This window comes from Larus michahellis, chromosome 4 (assembly GCF_964199755.1).
Source record: "Larus michahellis chromosome 4, bLarMic1.1, whole genome shotgun sequence".
Classification (NCBI taxonomy): domain Eukaryota; kingdom Metazoa; phylum Chordata; class Aves; order Charadriiformes; family Laridae; genus Larus; species Larus michahellis.
The window spans coordinates 20,027,279-20,043,818 of NC_133899.1; the positions used below are offsets into that span (position 1 = coordinate 20,027,279).

At 38.1% G+C, this 16,540-nt stretch overlaps 1 protein-coding gene across 1 annotated transcript in view; it reads left to right on the forward strand.

Moving 5' to 3' along the window:
* Nucleotides 1-16,540, forward strand: part of SMPD3 (sphingomyelin phosphodiesterase 3) — a 116,322-nt gene that overhangs the window by 80,827 nt on the left and 18,955 nt on the right. Inside the window, exons 2-3 of the mRNA XM_074583203.1 lie at nt 1,825-3,450; nt 15,604-15,679. Of these exons, the coding sequence (XP_074439304.1) occupies nt 2,113-3,450; nt 15,604-15,679 (1,414 nt within the window). The 5' untranslated portion in view covers nt 1,825-2,112. The remainder of the gene's footprint in view (nt 1-1,824; nt 3,451-15,603; nt 15,680-16,540) is intronic.

A 16,540-nucleotide genomic window follows, 5' to 3' on the forward strand; every position in this document is an offset into this window, starting at 1 on the left:
CTGTACAGTATACTCTGTGTTGGCAGGCTGGTATTGCATGTGTACCACAATTAAAAATATGCTGACAGTAGGAACATAAATTAGTTGCAAGGGCCTGGTTTGAAGAAATGGAAATCTAAAAGGTGAGAGAAAATTGGAGAATTTAATTTTTATTCTGTTTCTAAGGCAGCATTGCTTTGTAAAACTGTATTTCTCTCTTCTGTGTCCCATATCGTTGTTTTGTTTGCTATTAAATAAAAATGCCCTACTGTCTCTGGGTGCCCTGCAGAATGTTTAAAATACACATCAAACTATCATTTCTTTAATTTTGGCTCCCTGGGAGCCCCAGATTTTAATTGAACTTATGCCAGTAAATATACGTATGTAATTTTCATTTCTCTAAGATGTCAAAAATAAAGATGGGGTTTGAAGCACGGTCCAGTGCAAATCCTCTCTTTTGCTTACTTGGTGAATGGTTTTTATTCAGTGCTGCTTAATATTATTTACATTCTCGTTTTGAAACTTGAAACATTGTAAATGGGAATTGTGCTTTCATCAGCCATCTAGCTTTGCTCCTCTTACTGCATAATGTCACGGTTTCAGTTTATGGAGACTGACATTGCATTCATTGGTGATAACCATTCTCAAGGTTGATAAAGTTTGATAAATGCGAGTGCTTCTTTTTTAAAAACAATTTATGTTTCATATTAGCAAAACCTGTGTTAAAACATCAACTTACTACAAGTTGTTAAGATGACTTAAATTATTTTTTAAAAAAAGTATGTAAGCTCTATGTATACTGGAAAACTTTTTTTATAAGATCAGACCTCTAACAATTTGATGTCTTGGGTTAATCATGACATTTTCTAAATACCTCAGGTCAGAGTTTCCCAACTGGTAGCAAAACCTTTTGAAAGACGTCATCTGTCTTCAGCGGAAAGACACGAAACCGTTTTTCTTGTTTGATATATTCAATTAGTATTGTTTCTTTCAAAGCTGAAAATTGGAATTTAAAAACAATGATGTTAATTATCATTATATTTTGTTTATGTATTCACTAGATACAAGAAACCGTTAATAGGAAATCATAGTTTTCTGGGCTTTAGCAGAGGTTTATCAGAGGTTTTCTGGGCTTAAGGTGAATGAAATTGAACTACAGCTTGAAATAAATAATGAGTATTAAATACCTAAATATTAAAGCAAAGTACTTTGACTTAATAGTTTTAATAAACTGAATATTAAAAATTTGAAACCATATGCAACCATACAAAGAGTATTTTAATTTATTTAAATAAAATAATTTTGTTTTAAAGGGCAGCAAAGCAGATAACATTTTATAGCAAACAGATGTTTTCTGCTCTTAAATACAATGTGCCTTTGCCAGTGCCATCACATCTCTTTTTTTTTTTTTTTTTAAGGACTTTGGCAATTGAAGCAAATACAACTTCAGTGATAAAATACTAGATGTAATAGTCTTTCAGAGCAGCCTAAAGATAACTGCTAAACTCCACTTGCAAGGTTCTGAGAACAGCTAATATAAATATTAGTGTCAATGGATTATAAAAGAAAAGAAATTCCAAACTATATTTCTCGATGTAAGGCCTAAAATTTCATGATAATAGTAGTCATATGCATTAAATAGTCAATGTACCGATTTCATTTGCAGAAATACAGTCCCTTGTTGTTGGAGTTGCCCTAGATCCATAGCCTTTAACAGACTATCAAAAATGGTAAACTAAACAAAAAAGGGAAATAACTTAGACTATAAGGCAAAATTGGTATGAGAAAATATGCTTTAAACTTTTAATAACTGTTACGTATGTTTTGTGGCTTCTGTTTTTACAGATTTCCTTTTTGCCTCCAGAGTGTTTCATTATGGCAGCCTCCAGTGAACAATGACATCCTTTGACAAATACAAATGCCAAAAAGCCAGACGAAAACAGTGGCCTTGTTTCACTTTTACTCCAAGACAGTGAAATGGTGCTCTTAAAGTTTTGTTATTGACTCTCACTGGAAAAAAACCAAACTCCTGACTGGACCTTTTTTCCCCTGCCCTGTCCCAGTGTTCTTACAGATGCTTGACTTAGTGACATCATGTAGTAGGCCCTGAAGTGCTGTCATAATTAAGTTGCAATGGTTTTATACACTTCCCCATTTCCCAACAGCTTTCTATCAGTTCTGCATTCTTTTTCCTGGGGCCTGATTTTCCCATGTTATTGGTTAGCAGATAGGCTTGTGGCCTCTTTTGTTCCAACCACCTATGAAAAACGTCAAAGAGCAGATGATCCGTGCTATTTTCACGCACTCTGCATCATTATTACCACTCCCATCTACTTGGCACTGTTGGTGGCCTCGCTTCCTTTTGCTCTGATTGGCTTCTTGTTATGGTCTCCGCTCCAGTCAGCCAGACGGCCGTATATCTACTCCAGACTAGAAGACAAGAACCACGCGAATGGAGCCACATTGCTTACTGAATGGAAGGCTGCAGGGAATGGGAAAAGCTTCTGCTTTGGCAGTGCCAATGTTTGCCTCCTGCCAGATTCTCTGGCAAGATTTAATAATGTTTTCAACACACAGGCCAGGGCTAAGGAGATTGGCCGGAGGATCCGAAATGGGGCAAGCAGACCACAGATCAAAATATACATAGATTCTCCTACCAACACATCCATCAGTGCAGCGAGTTTTAGCAGCTTGGTCTCCCCCCAGGGTGGAGATAACACTAATCGTACTGTTAATGCTGGCATCAAAAGGACAACATCAATGGAGTATAAAGGAGACAATTCTGGCTCAAACAACAGTGAGGATAGTAGAGAAGATAAAGGTGGAGCTGGAGAGTCAAATGAGGGAGAAGAAAACAGTTGCATTGTCCGCATAAATGGAGAGGATAATGGCCACATGTCAGACACAGAACCAGATACCGTCAATGGCCAGGCTCATGCCAGTGGCCCAGCAGAGCCCTCACTGGAAGGTGATGTGGAGATCTCAAAAACACCTAACCACAAACAGAAAGAAGGCGATTCTGGGAGTTTAGACAGCTACTCTGCTTCACGAGAGTCCTTAGTTAAAGTTCGTGTTGGAGATGGTACAGTGGACCAAAGCACTGTCAACAACAAGCTCCTCTACAAAGCTTCAATCATGAAGAAGACTTCAGTGCGGAAAAAGAAACATACAGATGAGACCTTTGATCATGAGATCTCTGCTTTCTTCCCTGCCAACTTAGACTTTCTGTGTTTGCAGGAAGTGTTTGACAAAAGAGCTGCAGAGAAATTGAAAGAGCAGCTTCATCACTATTTTGAATATATTGTCTATGATGTTGGGGTCTACAGTTGCCATGGCTGCTGTAGCTTTAAGTTTGTGAACAGTGGTCTACTTTTTGCCAGCCGCTATCCTGTTATGGATGCTGCCTATCACTGTTACCCCAACGGAAGAGGAACGGACTCCTTGGCTTCCAAGGGAGCCTTGTTTCTCAAGGTAAGAGCCTTTTCAAAGCCATAAATACTGACTCTACGGATGTGATAAGTTACTAAGTTACATTATTTTCTCTCAGTCACTTCTGTTAGCATTCAAAGAGGCACTATTCAGATCTAGATTACCTGATGTAACCTATATATAGGTTTTGTGGCCTAGATACAGTGTTAAAGTGATGGATGTGCATGAAATAATGAGGGGCTTTTAGGAGTAGAACTTGAGTATAATTTCAAGTGTCAAAAATTGAAGTAGTTTTCATGTAATTTTAGTTTCTTTTTTACAGAAATGTCTTTAGTAAAATGCACAAATTCTAAGCTTCATAACATGAGTATAGTACAATGGACATTACTATTGGAAACCAGCTTATGCATGTTGTGTGTTTATGTGGGATTCAAAAGTCTAAATGCCAGTAGCATAAAACTGAAATAATTGCAATGAAACGTATGGCTGTCTCTTGGTTGCAAAAGAATTGTTAAGGAGAGACATGAAGAAGAGTAAACAGAAAAAATATGCCTGGGACACTGGGGAGCCAGAGAGGTTTTTCACTTTATTAACACAGTTTACTTAAATTAACTAATGGTCGTGAGAACAGGAAGCCTGGGGTTATGCTTCTGTAAATCATGAAAAGCAGAAATAAAAGTCTGCATGTAATGATTTGCTTTTCCAAGACTAGTGGCTGTTCATGAGTAATTCTTGGATGAATCTGGCTGTGCTCTTCATAGACTGGAAAGTGAGCTCTTCTAATTTGTGATTAATTGAGAACCAAAACTTTGTGGAGAGATCCAAATCTGTAGACCCAAACCCAGACAGATCTGAAGATCTCCTAGGATATTGGATTTCAGACTTCGTGATTTAGTCACAGTTTGGAATGTGTTTCACTGACTAAAAACTGATTTTTTTTCCTAATGCTAGCAAAATATATTAGGTGCTCAAATTATATGTACTTTCTAGTGCATATGCTCTCAACAAAAAAATTAATTTTTCAAAAAAAATCATTTGCTCTCAACAAAAGCCATTAATAGCCATTAAAAATATGGATTGTTAATAAGGATCAGTGGGGTTTTTTGTACCCACTGTTTGTAACTTGTAAATGAAGCAAAAACTTTTGGTATTGTGTCTTGTGTAGACTCCCCAAATATTAGAATTTGCAGTCTGATAGTACTCCAGTATTTCATAGACATTTGACATAGACAAAAGCCTATCTATATCTGAATGCAGGTTTCCAAAAATTGGGTCTAAGCTTTCTATACTGTAGTCTTTTATGTGTTTATAAACAGCTAAAGTTTATTTTTTTCATCATGAAGTGCTGCATGCAAAAAAGGAACATACACGTGCAGCGTAAATACTACCAGGGTCATAAAGGCTACACTTCAACATATGCATATATTAGGGATTAACAGATTAAAACCAATCTGCTTTCAGCTGCTCATTGCTGAGTCAAAGCAGGCCGCAATGTCTCCGTTTCTCTTGCAGAAAATTAAGCCTGTTTTCAAAATTCCACTGGGATGATGAACTTAATTATGGATTCAAGTTGTTAAGTAATGTTACAGTTGAGCAGGGAATAGGGACCCATTATTATGAAGATTCAAAGATGACTACATTCTTTCAAATATGACAGAATTCTGGCCCAGCTAAAAGACCATTTTTCCTTATGTCTGTGTCATTCTGACATGCTGTACTTTATACCTAAAATATTTTTCATTCTGAGTTAAGTCTATCCTGATACAAAATGATTTCCTGTCCTAATTGTACATTAAGTGATTATTGGTCATTTCTTTCTTTGACAAAAAAAAGTAGGAATGAACTATTTAATTTAGCTTTGAAATAAAGTAGGTTTGAAGGTTGTTTTTCTTGATGTAGTGTTTAATCAGCAACTGAGTGTGTGTGGACTCTGGAGACAAAAGCTACAGTAAGTAAAAGCCTGGCTTGTTTTTGACGTCAGTGAGAAGCAGTCCATTAACTTCAGAAGTCCTGAGGTCTTACGCTTTGCTACCTTGCCGCTATCCCAGTGAATTGTAACTGTGGTTGGAAGGCGTCATTCTAGCCAGTGCTCTGCCATTCAAAATGGACAGCTTATAGATACTTCTTTTACTGGCTCTTACAATATTTTTTATGTATCCAGTCCTACATTAGCGTTTATCTCAGTGTGGTTTCAAAGACAGTAAGAGAGCGGTGCAGAACAAGAGTCTCCTAATTGCTTTCCATTCAGTAGTGGCATGCAGTTAAGTCTCTCTGCCCTGTGCAAACTCTGTGTTTTTCAGTTCTTCATTGAAAAATGAGGACATTCAGAAATGTTCCCATTTCTGAAGTAGAAAAGACATCAATTTAGTTTTGGTTTGCAAGTATACTTACAAAGACTGTTCCCCTTGCATAGCTTCCAGCTCTGAATAAAGGAGCAATTGCTTTGTATGTTGTTTGAAGAAAAAAAAAAGCTGTGAAAAGTGAGTGAGGGGAGATTTGTGTATTTTGAAAATATGGATAAAATCACTTAATGTTTCCACTCATTAGGAGGATGAAGCCTTTATTCAAATCTTTCTAAACCTCATGGAAGACCCAACATCCAAATTCTAAAGAACATTCAGAGAAGGAAACTGGTTCTCATTTAATAAGTATGGTTGGTCTCCTTACTACAAATACAGATGTTAGGAAGATAAATTGAAAGTCTCAGAACTAAACATTTAATGAAGGTTGAATTATTTTGAACAAAAAGGCAAAACTGTCTTGGGGGCATTGTGTTACTAAACAGATCCCTGCTACCAAGGTCCAAGTGTTTCACACGTTTTTTCCTTTTGGAATAGGTTCTGTTTCCAATGAAGAGGAAATGATTTTCCATTGCCCACCTCTTCCCTGCCCTGCCTTCACCATCTACATTGTAAAGTTCAGGTGGAGATTTGGAAGGATTTGAGAGATTTGCTTAGTCATACAGAATTATTTTACTTGAGAGACTTATACAGCTCAAGGGTTATTATTAGTAGCTATAATAACGATCAGTTCTTATGTACTGCTTTTCATTCATATGTCTCAGCGCATAATAAAGAAAGGTCAATATCTGCTTAATAGAAGGAGAAACTAAAGCACAGGAAGGTAAAGTGATTTGATTGTGGCTTACCACCGGGGGTGTCACAACCAAGGAAGGAAGCTGGAAGTAAATCACAGAGGCTTTTAACGCTCTTTCATACTACTGACTTCATGCTGCCTAACAGCTATCTGGAGAACTGCGCAAAGGAATTTTGCTAGGAAATTTGTCAGTTCTCTTCCTAAAGATGTCTGCCACGCGGGGTGCTGCTGCTGGCCTTTTCCTGACAGATTACAGACTGGTTTTTCCATCGGTATAGGCCGATGCTTTCCAGGTCAGCCTCCATGAAGGCATGAGGGAGACATAGTTGCGAGGGACTACTGTGTAAAGCCCATTTTCTTCATAACTGGAGGACTAATTTATGTTCAGCACTTTGATCTTCTGCCTCCAATCTGGGGTTCTCTTTGGGATGTAAGAGGGACAGGGTCACAAAAAAAATATGTAAGAAGGGGGGAAATGTCACTTACATCTAAGTGACAGTTTCATGTCTGAAGTGTTAAACCACTGTTCCTAGTTGCCGTTAAAGACTCAGAGAAGTAGTTAGCAAATATATAAATCAGCCAATCCATTTTTATACTTTGACAGTCTGGGCCCTTGGGAGACTCTGCCGTAACTCTCTGTTCTAGCATTGCATTTCACATTAATTTAAAATGCCTGAGAAAAGAACCCTTTAGTCTGCTTTGTAGGTTTTATAACTCCACTTGTCTCTTGCTGCTGCTCTGCTACAGACAGAGGAGGGAAATGGGACTGACCCAGATGCTACCCTGTGCTGGTGATTCTAACTAAAAAGCGAGCTTGTGTGTATCTGTATATACTGCGATGCAGATTGCAGTGTTCTCAGTTACTCTGCAGCTGTTGGTTTGACATGTACATAAGTTTAATTCACAGTGGTTTTGATGAATTTAAAGGGAGTTCTAAAATACATGTCCCTTTCAGAAACTGGATGATGATTTGCAGTCAAACCATGTTTAAGAGGTATCAATGAGTGCTGAGCAGAAATTGCGTAATGCATCACCTGTTTGTAATTTACCAGAAGGTTTCCAAATGTCAACATCCATCTTTAGATAGAGGGATTAGTATGTAGCCTTAGTTAGACTGTCTTCCAGGGATGCTGTGTAAGTTTTGGACATTAGTGTAATAAAACCAGAAAATAACCTTAACTTGACCTGATGAATTACTGAATTGGAGAGCTTATACAAATTTTTCCAGTTCTATCAATCCAATAAAAATTGTCACTTCTGCTGACAAGTTTTGCCTCTTTCTTATCCGTAAGTTGTAATAGCTGTAACTGTAAATCTAAGCCATACTTGGGGTAGGGAGGTGAGTGAAAGAGGTGTTATTCTCAAAATGGCTATTAACTGAGGAAGTTTTGGAGTGGTTTGCCTCCCACCGAAACTGGGATATGTGGAAGTATACTGTATAGAAGGCTGTTCTTCCTTTCGTTCTTAGTAGAAGATTATTATGGGTTTTGGCATCTGCCAAGAGAGAGATTTTAGCAAAAATAAGAAAGCTTGCTTAAAACACAGTATGTGAACACACAGCAAAAGCAAAACCGCAGTCTGGTGGGTAGTTTGAACAGCTAATAGTATTCTAACAAAAGCAAAAGGAAAAAATACGTCTTGTGGTTTTTGCTAAATTTCTGAAAGAACATGTGTTTAATTAATATTAATTCCTAAGCTTATTAACAGATTTACTTTTCAAATTCTCTGAAAATTAATGCTGTTCTCAGGAAGTACAGTAATTGTGCGGATAACATGTTATTATTCATTGCTTAAAGGAAACCTAGCAACCTTTGCTTATGTGCAAAGCTAACTTGTTTTCAGAAGAGCTGATATGGTGGTAACAGATGGTAGAAGGAGTGGTAGCTCTGACTGTACAACTGCTCTGAAGCCCGTTTTTTACTCTTTGCTACTCTGGAGGTGCCTGCTTTGTCTGATAAAATGAGGGTTCCCTGAATTAACCTCTGTGATTCTCCTTTTTGATACTGCTGATGTAGATACATGTTGCTTGGGTAACTTAAGCTCTCCTTACTGTCCCATGCCAACTTGTGTGTGTCATGGCTGAGAGCGAAGGGGCAACTTCTGCTACACAGCTGCACAACATATTGAGGGGAGGCTTTTTTACCTAGGAATAACACAGAAAATGGGAATGGCTGTTTTCTGACTCCAGTAAAAGATCATATCAAGATTTCAGTGGTTAGATTTTCTTGTCCGTGATCAGTAGTCCAGTATCTACAGTTATCCCATGATGTATAAAAGAAATGTCTAGTGCTGTTCATGAATTTGTTTAGAGAACTCTAAAGCTGTGCCATTTAAGTCAGGAGGGTAACCTAAACATTTTCCACATGTTCAGTTACTGCTATAAAATGTTAATGCAGGAATTGGATAGAGTCCAATAAACTGCTTGAGACTTTTTTAAAAAAGAAAAAAAAAACACCCTACCATGGCGCTGTACCATGTTCCTTCACTTTGATGTAATTAACGTTATTAATCACAGTCTTTTTCTCGATCATTAATGGGGACAAATTACAACTGTTGTGCACAGTGAAATACAGGTTTGAGAGAATGTGAGTTGTGGGCTTTATCCTCTTCAGAAGTGGAAGAGCCCTTCGTTCATGGCACCAATTTACAGCCACTTTCCCTCACATATAAGCTTAATGAAGCTTTGCCAAATAACTAATTGTCTGAGTTCATGGAACAGTAATTGTTGTCATGTGGTAGGTGGGGAAAAATAGGATTCTGAAATAATCAAGTACAAATGTAGCTAGAAAGAATTGCAGAGCACCAAACAGAATTTTAAGCTGACCGTTGTAACATTTGTAACTTCTTTATTTAAGATGCTTTAATAACATATTTATTATAATAAATTCGTAACTTAGTTAATGCATCTTCTTCAGAAGCTGGTACGTATCCCTGAAGGCAAAAGGCAGAGCTGTCAGTGTACTAAAAATAAGATAGATCTTTTTACACTATGTCTAAACTAACCAAAAAACTACTACAAAGAACACAAAGTACAGGAATAAAATACATCTTACCGCTAATCTACGTCATCTCTGTGGGACAGGAATGTTTGAATTGTGAATGTGAGTAGTTGCAAGTTTTCCTTGGCATCTTAACAGTAGCAGGAATGAAGACTGTGCACACAGTTTGTCTGGCTATTCCAGTTAGTTTCTTGGTGCCGACCCTCCTGTTTGTCCTGGGGAACCGCTGTAATGAAAAAAAATGTCCACAAGGGGTTGATACAATTTGGGAGATTATGGAATAGTTGTACTGGAAAGAAAGAGAAACTGTATTTTCCATTTCTTTCATTTGTTTTCCTCACTCTATTTTTGCTCATTATAGGTCCATAGGATGTCTGTAACGACAGTCCCACAGTAGCTGAAATAGGGAGGTACAAAGAGTGTACTTTTACCAGCGTGCCTCAGAGCATCAAACCAGGGAAGTCTGAGCCACGAGTGTGTGTGGAGATAGTGCTACTGATGCATAAACAGTTGTTTTATCTGCAGTAATTCACTTGAATCTCATGCTCCTGGATTTTTAATGGAGCTTCCCTTGAACTTAAACAATATTGACTACATATGGTAAGAGGAATATTTCTGTGGGAGTAAGTCACTGTCACATCTCCTGTAAAGTCTGTTTCTGTGCCCTGTTCTTATTCTCTGTCTGGGGTGTTTTATTTCCAAGATAAACAGTAACTCAAGGCCCCTGCTTGGATGACGATCTTTACAAATGCAGTGTTCATGCTTTTGTTTCTAAAGAGAGAGGGTTTTTTTTCCACAGAGCATGCAGGTGTGCTTTTCAGCCTGGCTAGTTTTTATTAATAGGATCATCATTAATTTGGTTCTTGTCATGACTGTAAATTCGTTTGCTGTAGAGGTCTATTACTTTGGAGACATACCCTCTTCAAAAGAATAATGCAGGAATCAGTACTACAGTTTACATCTATTCCAACAGCAAAATCTCCACCTTCATGGTCAACTAATGAAATGAATTGTTTTGCTCATTACAGTCCAAGATGCAATTAAACTATAACGGCTGAAGCTAGAGCTAATCTGTGTAGCATCCCATTTCCCTGAAGGAGTCTTAATGCTGCAGTCAGATTATTTACTTTTCCCAGCTTTGGCCTTATTGGCCGTGTGTAGATTGTAGGGTGATAAACTCCGTGGAACTCTTTTTTCCAGGAGTACAAGAAAATTTTAGCTCTCTTCTGGTTTGTGCATCTGGATTTGCTTCCCATGAAGGGAATGTATGTATGACTATAAACCCTTCACATCGGAGGGTACACTTTTAAGAACCTGTCTACTTTATTTAGGATTTTTTTGAATGGCGCCTCCTGGCAATGGGAAGCTTCTAGACAATGTCACTGAAGGTTAAGTTCCCCTCTCAACAAACCTTTTGTTTTTGTCTACACATTACTGGTCAGTGCTTGAGAACCTAGTTTGATTCTTTTAATCAAGAGAGATTTCTCATGTGTGGCATGGCCCAAATTTTTAAGCATTAAAGAATATTTCCTTCCAAGTAGCCGATGATTTATTAACACAGTGATGACATGTTTCAAGCTGGTTTTTAAGCTGGTATTGAAATCTCCCTGGTATTTAGGTAGCATTTCCCTGTTTTTTGTTTAAGTATCTGTTGATGCTTTTCTTGACATCCAGATGTAATAGAACTGTTTTGCACTGCTGGGACAGCTGTGTGTAAATATAAACTGTTAAAGACAAGATATTTGTCATGTTTGCAGCTTTGTATACTTCTTATACTGGAGTATGGTAAACATGAGATGTACAAGATTTTCTAGTTATGTCAGAAAATGCCCATGATTGATAGCAAGTAATGTGATTGAATTTACAGTTATTTCCTTCACTCTAGCTCTAAAATTTCAACTATTGCTATTCATTATGTTGGGTTTTTTTCTTGTCAACAAGAATCTTTCTGCCATAGCCTTGTTGGCTTGATTTCTTTCATGAGCATTGTAACTTACCTGACACCAGTCTAATTGGAGGACATACAATCCTCAGTCCATATAGGACAAGCTTTTGATACACAATTATGGGAATATACAGAGTTTTGCCACAGTACAGCAAAATATCAGCATGGTCTCTCCAGTAGATTGCACTAATGTGCTATGGCATAGAGATGAAATATTTTAATAAAAAGAAGTACTTGATGTCAAGTACTTTTTTGTGTATTTGATAGAGGCAGCACTCTGACTGCAAATAAAAATTCAGAGCTGTCAGTTTTACACTTACGTATTTAATTTACAGGCAGGGGACAAATGTAAATATGTAGCAGTAGAAATTGGCATTTTGAATTCCAAACACAACCTCAGTACGCTTTCTCCTTTATGGAAAAAAGTCGCTTTCTCATCTGTAATGAGCTTTTTATGCGCCCCCCAACAGCTAAGAAAATGTAATGTTCAGTGGTGTAACAGGGTGAGAATCCACTCCTAGCTTCCAAAGGTTTGACTAGTTTGATTACTTAACCTTTGCAGATGTACTGAGAATTGGAATATATTTTGCCTACTTCAGCATAATATTGAAAAATATTAATTTGTTTCTGTTACATCATTGGGACACTTTGTTAAACCACAAATACGTTTTCTCAGTTTTAATTTTTCCTCTGTGTAACATCAGAGTTTAACAGGATATCACATAAACTTTTTCCCTTGTAATAATTATCATATTTTAAAATATTGGGAACTTAAAAATATATTTGATATGACCTTCCTATAAATTTCCATAGACATAGAAGAGTCCATGACATGACTAAGACTAGACAATGATTTTTTAGAAAGCAGTATCTGAAGGTAGTTCCCTATAGCAGGGTAATTTGATGAATGTATTACTGATACAGAGCTACTAAAGTAGAAGAGTTGAGGAGAACCTAAGTTAGGCTTATGGTGAAGGAGCCACTCTGCAGCAATTTGCTTGCTTTTTTTTTTTGTTTTGTAAATGTGAATTTAGAAGTTTATTCTGCATTAAGCAGCAAAAATTATGTTCTATTTGTGAAGTGCTGACTTGGTTTGGTGGAAGTAGAACCTTCCTGCCAAGATCCACGTTGCAGGCTGAAGTGAACGTTCCGTGTTGCCTTCCTGCAGGACTGCCACGTAGCTGCTCAGGCCGAGTCACCACAACATAATATACCCTTGAAAATGGAACAGTCTAAAAGTAGACATGGTATTTGGCCACACAAAGGAATGTTTTTATGCAGAATTATAGGGCTTGTAATATTCCAGAGGTCAAGTAGTTTTCCTGTCTGTACATCCCATCTGTGGATGGGATTTGTGTCCATCTGTGAAACACCAAATTAGACCGAATAATCAGATTTTCCTTACTGGTTTATTTCAGACCATATTTAAAATATTAGTGCTTCTGCTGTTGCTGGGAATTGACTAGGTAGCTGCAAGGATATTTATTTTCTCTCCTAGTAGTTGTCACAAATGTTTGCCTCCATTATGATTATACTCTAAGTGACTCTGCTTGGTGGTTTACATCAATACTGCTGCTCAAAAAAAAACCCCAAAAAACAACAACCCAAAAGTCAAAAAAGTTGGAGGAAATGTGCAATGTGGGAGACGAGCTGCTTTGGATGTACTTCCATGCTCACGCTTTCCAAGGAAATTCTAATGTCTTCGGCGCTTGCTTTTGAGCTCTTTTAAAATTAGGAGAGCGTTTATGAAAGCACCTTTCCTTTTCCCCTTAGGACTGTGTGTAAAGCAGCCACTGTTCCTAGCACAGAGCCCTGGGGCACTGTCCCCTGGGGTGGCAACCCCGGTCACCTACCCCCATAGAGCGGCAGTTTTTTGTTCTTCTTGGCCATTTCTTGTCATTCTTTGAGAGCAAAAGATCCCAAGTCCATTTCAGTATAGATCTGTGCACACAGGGACACCATACAATACGTATTTATTTATGATTAATAGAAATGACTGTTATTCTATGCATAAATTGGTTGATGAGTACTGGCCTTGTCAGGCACTCCATTAAGGCTGCACAGGAAATTCTAAAACCAATTTCAGTTGATTTCTTTTTTTCAACCGACTGTAATTTATGTTTGGGTGTTCAGCTTTTCGACTTAAATCACTTATGCTTTTTGGATAGACACTGAAAATGATTCCATCTGCTTTAGTCAATAAGAGGATTATAAACCACACGTTCTTGCTGTAAGGCAGAAAACTTTACATGCAGTATTTTCTTTTCAGTGTGGTTACAGTAGATGGCATTGAAAGATGTACGACGCGTGCTTTTTCTCTGCAGCAAGAGAGACTCCAAATTTGTAAACTAGTAGAGACTTTACAATATATAGTTTTCAGAGAAAATCTGATTTTGAGTTATTAAGTTCAGAAAATATGTAATTCATACACCTGCCTGCCCTTGATAGTGGAGGATAGAAACTAATGGTTTCCCACTTTTCTATTGGAATGGCATACGTTGCATAAAAGTTGGAGAGAATGCTCCTCTAATTCATCTTTTCTAATCGATCACATGGTGATCTGTTCAGAGCAAGGTAGCCTGAGGGAGGAAGGAAAAGGTCTGCATAGCAAAGCTTCTGCAGTAGTCACTGACAGCCTGCCAGCAGATATCCTTTGGGACTCTGCTACAATCTTGTGAGTTTAGGAGAATCCTCTGGCTTAGGGTGATCCACCAGTGATTGTGTGTGTTTTCCTTGTCTTCCTCTGCCTTCACCCTCCCTGAAGCAGGTTAAACTGCATGGGAACAGCAATAAGAACACCATCAATATCTGTTTGGGAAATTGTCTAAAGGAGGACTGAACAGACTGAGGGCAGAATAATGCAAGTTGTTCACTGCATGCTCTTCTAGCTGGAACAAAACCTGAAAGTTGACAAGGCATTGTTGAGTCCAAATGACTTCTAAGTTCACTTACTGCAAAGCTGACTTTACAGTTATAAAATGAATTGGATGGTTCTTGGATAGCTAAAAAACAAGAAAACCAACCAAGCTGACAAAATTGTGTTTGTATGAAATATTGCGCTCTGCTTCTTATTTAGAGGTATCAGCTGAAATTTGAGTCTCGCCTTGTGAAGGAGAGTCATCTGTGTATTTGTTTTCTGAGCCCTGAGTACAGCTTTCCTCGGTGGGCATTTTCTTTAGTAGTCTATGCAGTGTTGCCATGTTAAGCGCCAACAGGAAAACCATATGCTCGAACTAGTTTCTTGCCTCAATCCAAATCTTGATCCTCAGGTCATTGGGAATTTTGATTTGCAGCTATAAGTCCTGAACTGACTAAACCTTCAATAGAGTTGAAGACCTAAACCAGAACTTGATTCTAATTTACTTGTGTGTCCACCAGCAAATACATTTTTAAAAGATCACGCATATGATATAGATGAGGAATTATACTACGTTCCAGCTTCCCTGGAAGCCCTGCCTCTTCTGTGTGAAAGAGCAGGGGCACACATTGTGTTTTCATCTGGTTGACAGACCTGGGGGCTGCTGCTGTGAGCTGAAGAATGTAAACACTTTGCTGAGACATAGCAAAAATCCCCAGCACCTTTGTAGAAGAATGTAAAAAAAAAATCCATCAAAATCCAAAAGTTGCTGTGGAATGGAGAAAACATGGTCAAACCCAGTATTTATTTCATGTTTCATCCTTTTCCCCAGACTCCCTTGGCATTTTTTTTCCTTCTGCGTGCTAGTCTTACACAGACACCAAGCATGAGACTGCTGATAGTATTACATGGCACTTCGGTGGTGGGTCTGAATCTTGCATATAAACAAGAGCTGGAATGCAAAAGGGTGCCAGCGCAGCTGGGACAGAACCAATGGGATTGCGAAAAGCAGAGGGAAGTCAAATTTTTGCATGTGCTGCAGATCAACATTGAAACATTGAAGTAGTGGTGGTCAGGAAGAAGCCAGTGTGCTAGCAGCAGATGGGACCCCAGTGAGCCCCAGTGTGTCTCTGGTGGTTTTTTGTATGCATGTGCATTTTTTCAAAATGGAGCTGGCTGTAAAGAGTAAAGTGTGAAAAAGGCCAATACCATGTACTGAGGCTGCACAGCTCGGGTTGGAAGTGGAGTTGCATGAGCTCTTCCATTAGTCACCTTTTCATTTCTTCCTTCCCTTCCAGGTGCAAGTGGGAAGTACACCTCAGGACCAAAGAATTGTGGGATACATTTCCTGCACTCACTTGCAAGCTATTGCAGGTACTGTCCTAATTTTCACTATTTCTAGGCCTGTGGTGGTATTCTTGTGCAAAAGTAGAAAGCATTGCTCCTCCAGTATTTGTGACAAAGTGCAGCGTGCATTGCAAACAGCAGTGAAATAGTGAAGAAAGAAGGGTAGACAAGTATATCGCCAAACCTTCACATTTTCAGTCTCGGAGTAATTAAATATTACAGGACACAAACAAAGAATATCCTTTTAGAGCGTTTCTTCTCTTGCTCCCCCTAAACCAAATACTGTTATTTTAGCAAATACATTACTATGTTCATTACTCAACAGTATTTAACAACCCATATCAGCACATAAACTTAAATTTCTTTGTACATAACTGGTGGATTATCAGAAGATAAAAGTTGGGACAGTTTTTCCTTCAGAAGTCAGCAGCTCAAATAAGCCCAAATTCTCTGGTTCTTGACCTGAGCATTTCATACATAAATAGCTAGAAAATTAATACACTTACTGAAAAATTCTTTTGGTCATGTTTAAAAGCAGTACCACTATTACATTTACTACAGCATGCCAGAGCATGCTCTGTGCCCTTTGTTTCATGAAACAATATTTTCTAAAGTTGTTAAAGATAAATAAAATGCAAAAACTCTTAGCAGGGTGTGGAAAGCTTTTTATGGAATTTTCACTAAATTATCTTAAAAAAGAATGAGATGTTCTTTAATAGCAGATTTCTGTGTCCAAGAGAGGCATGGACTCTACTGCTTCCCATAACCAGACTGGAATTTCATGTAGCTCTGTCACATTGTGGTGGAGCCTGTTCCTCCTCAACCATCTTATGACCTTTTTTTATGATAGTATCTCAACATTCAGCTCTCCTTATAATACTAATATTC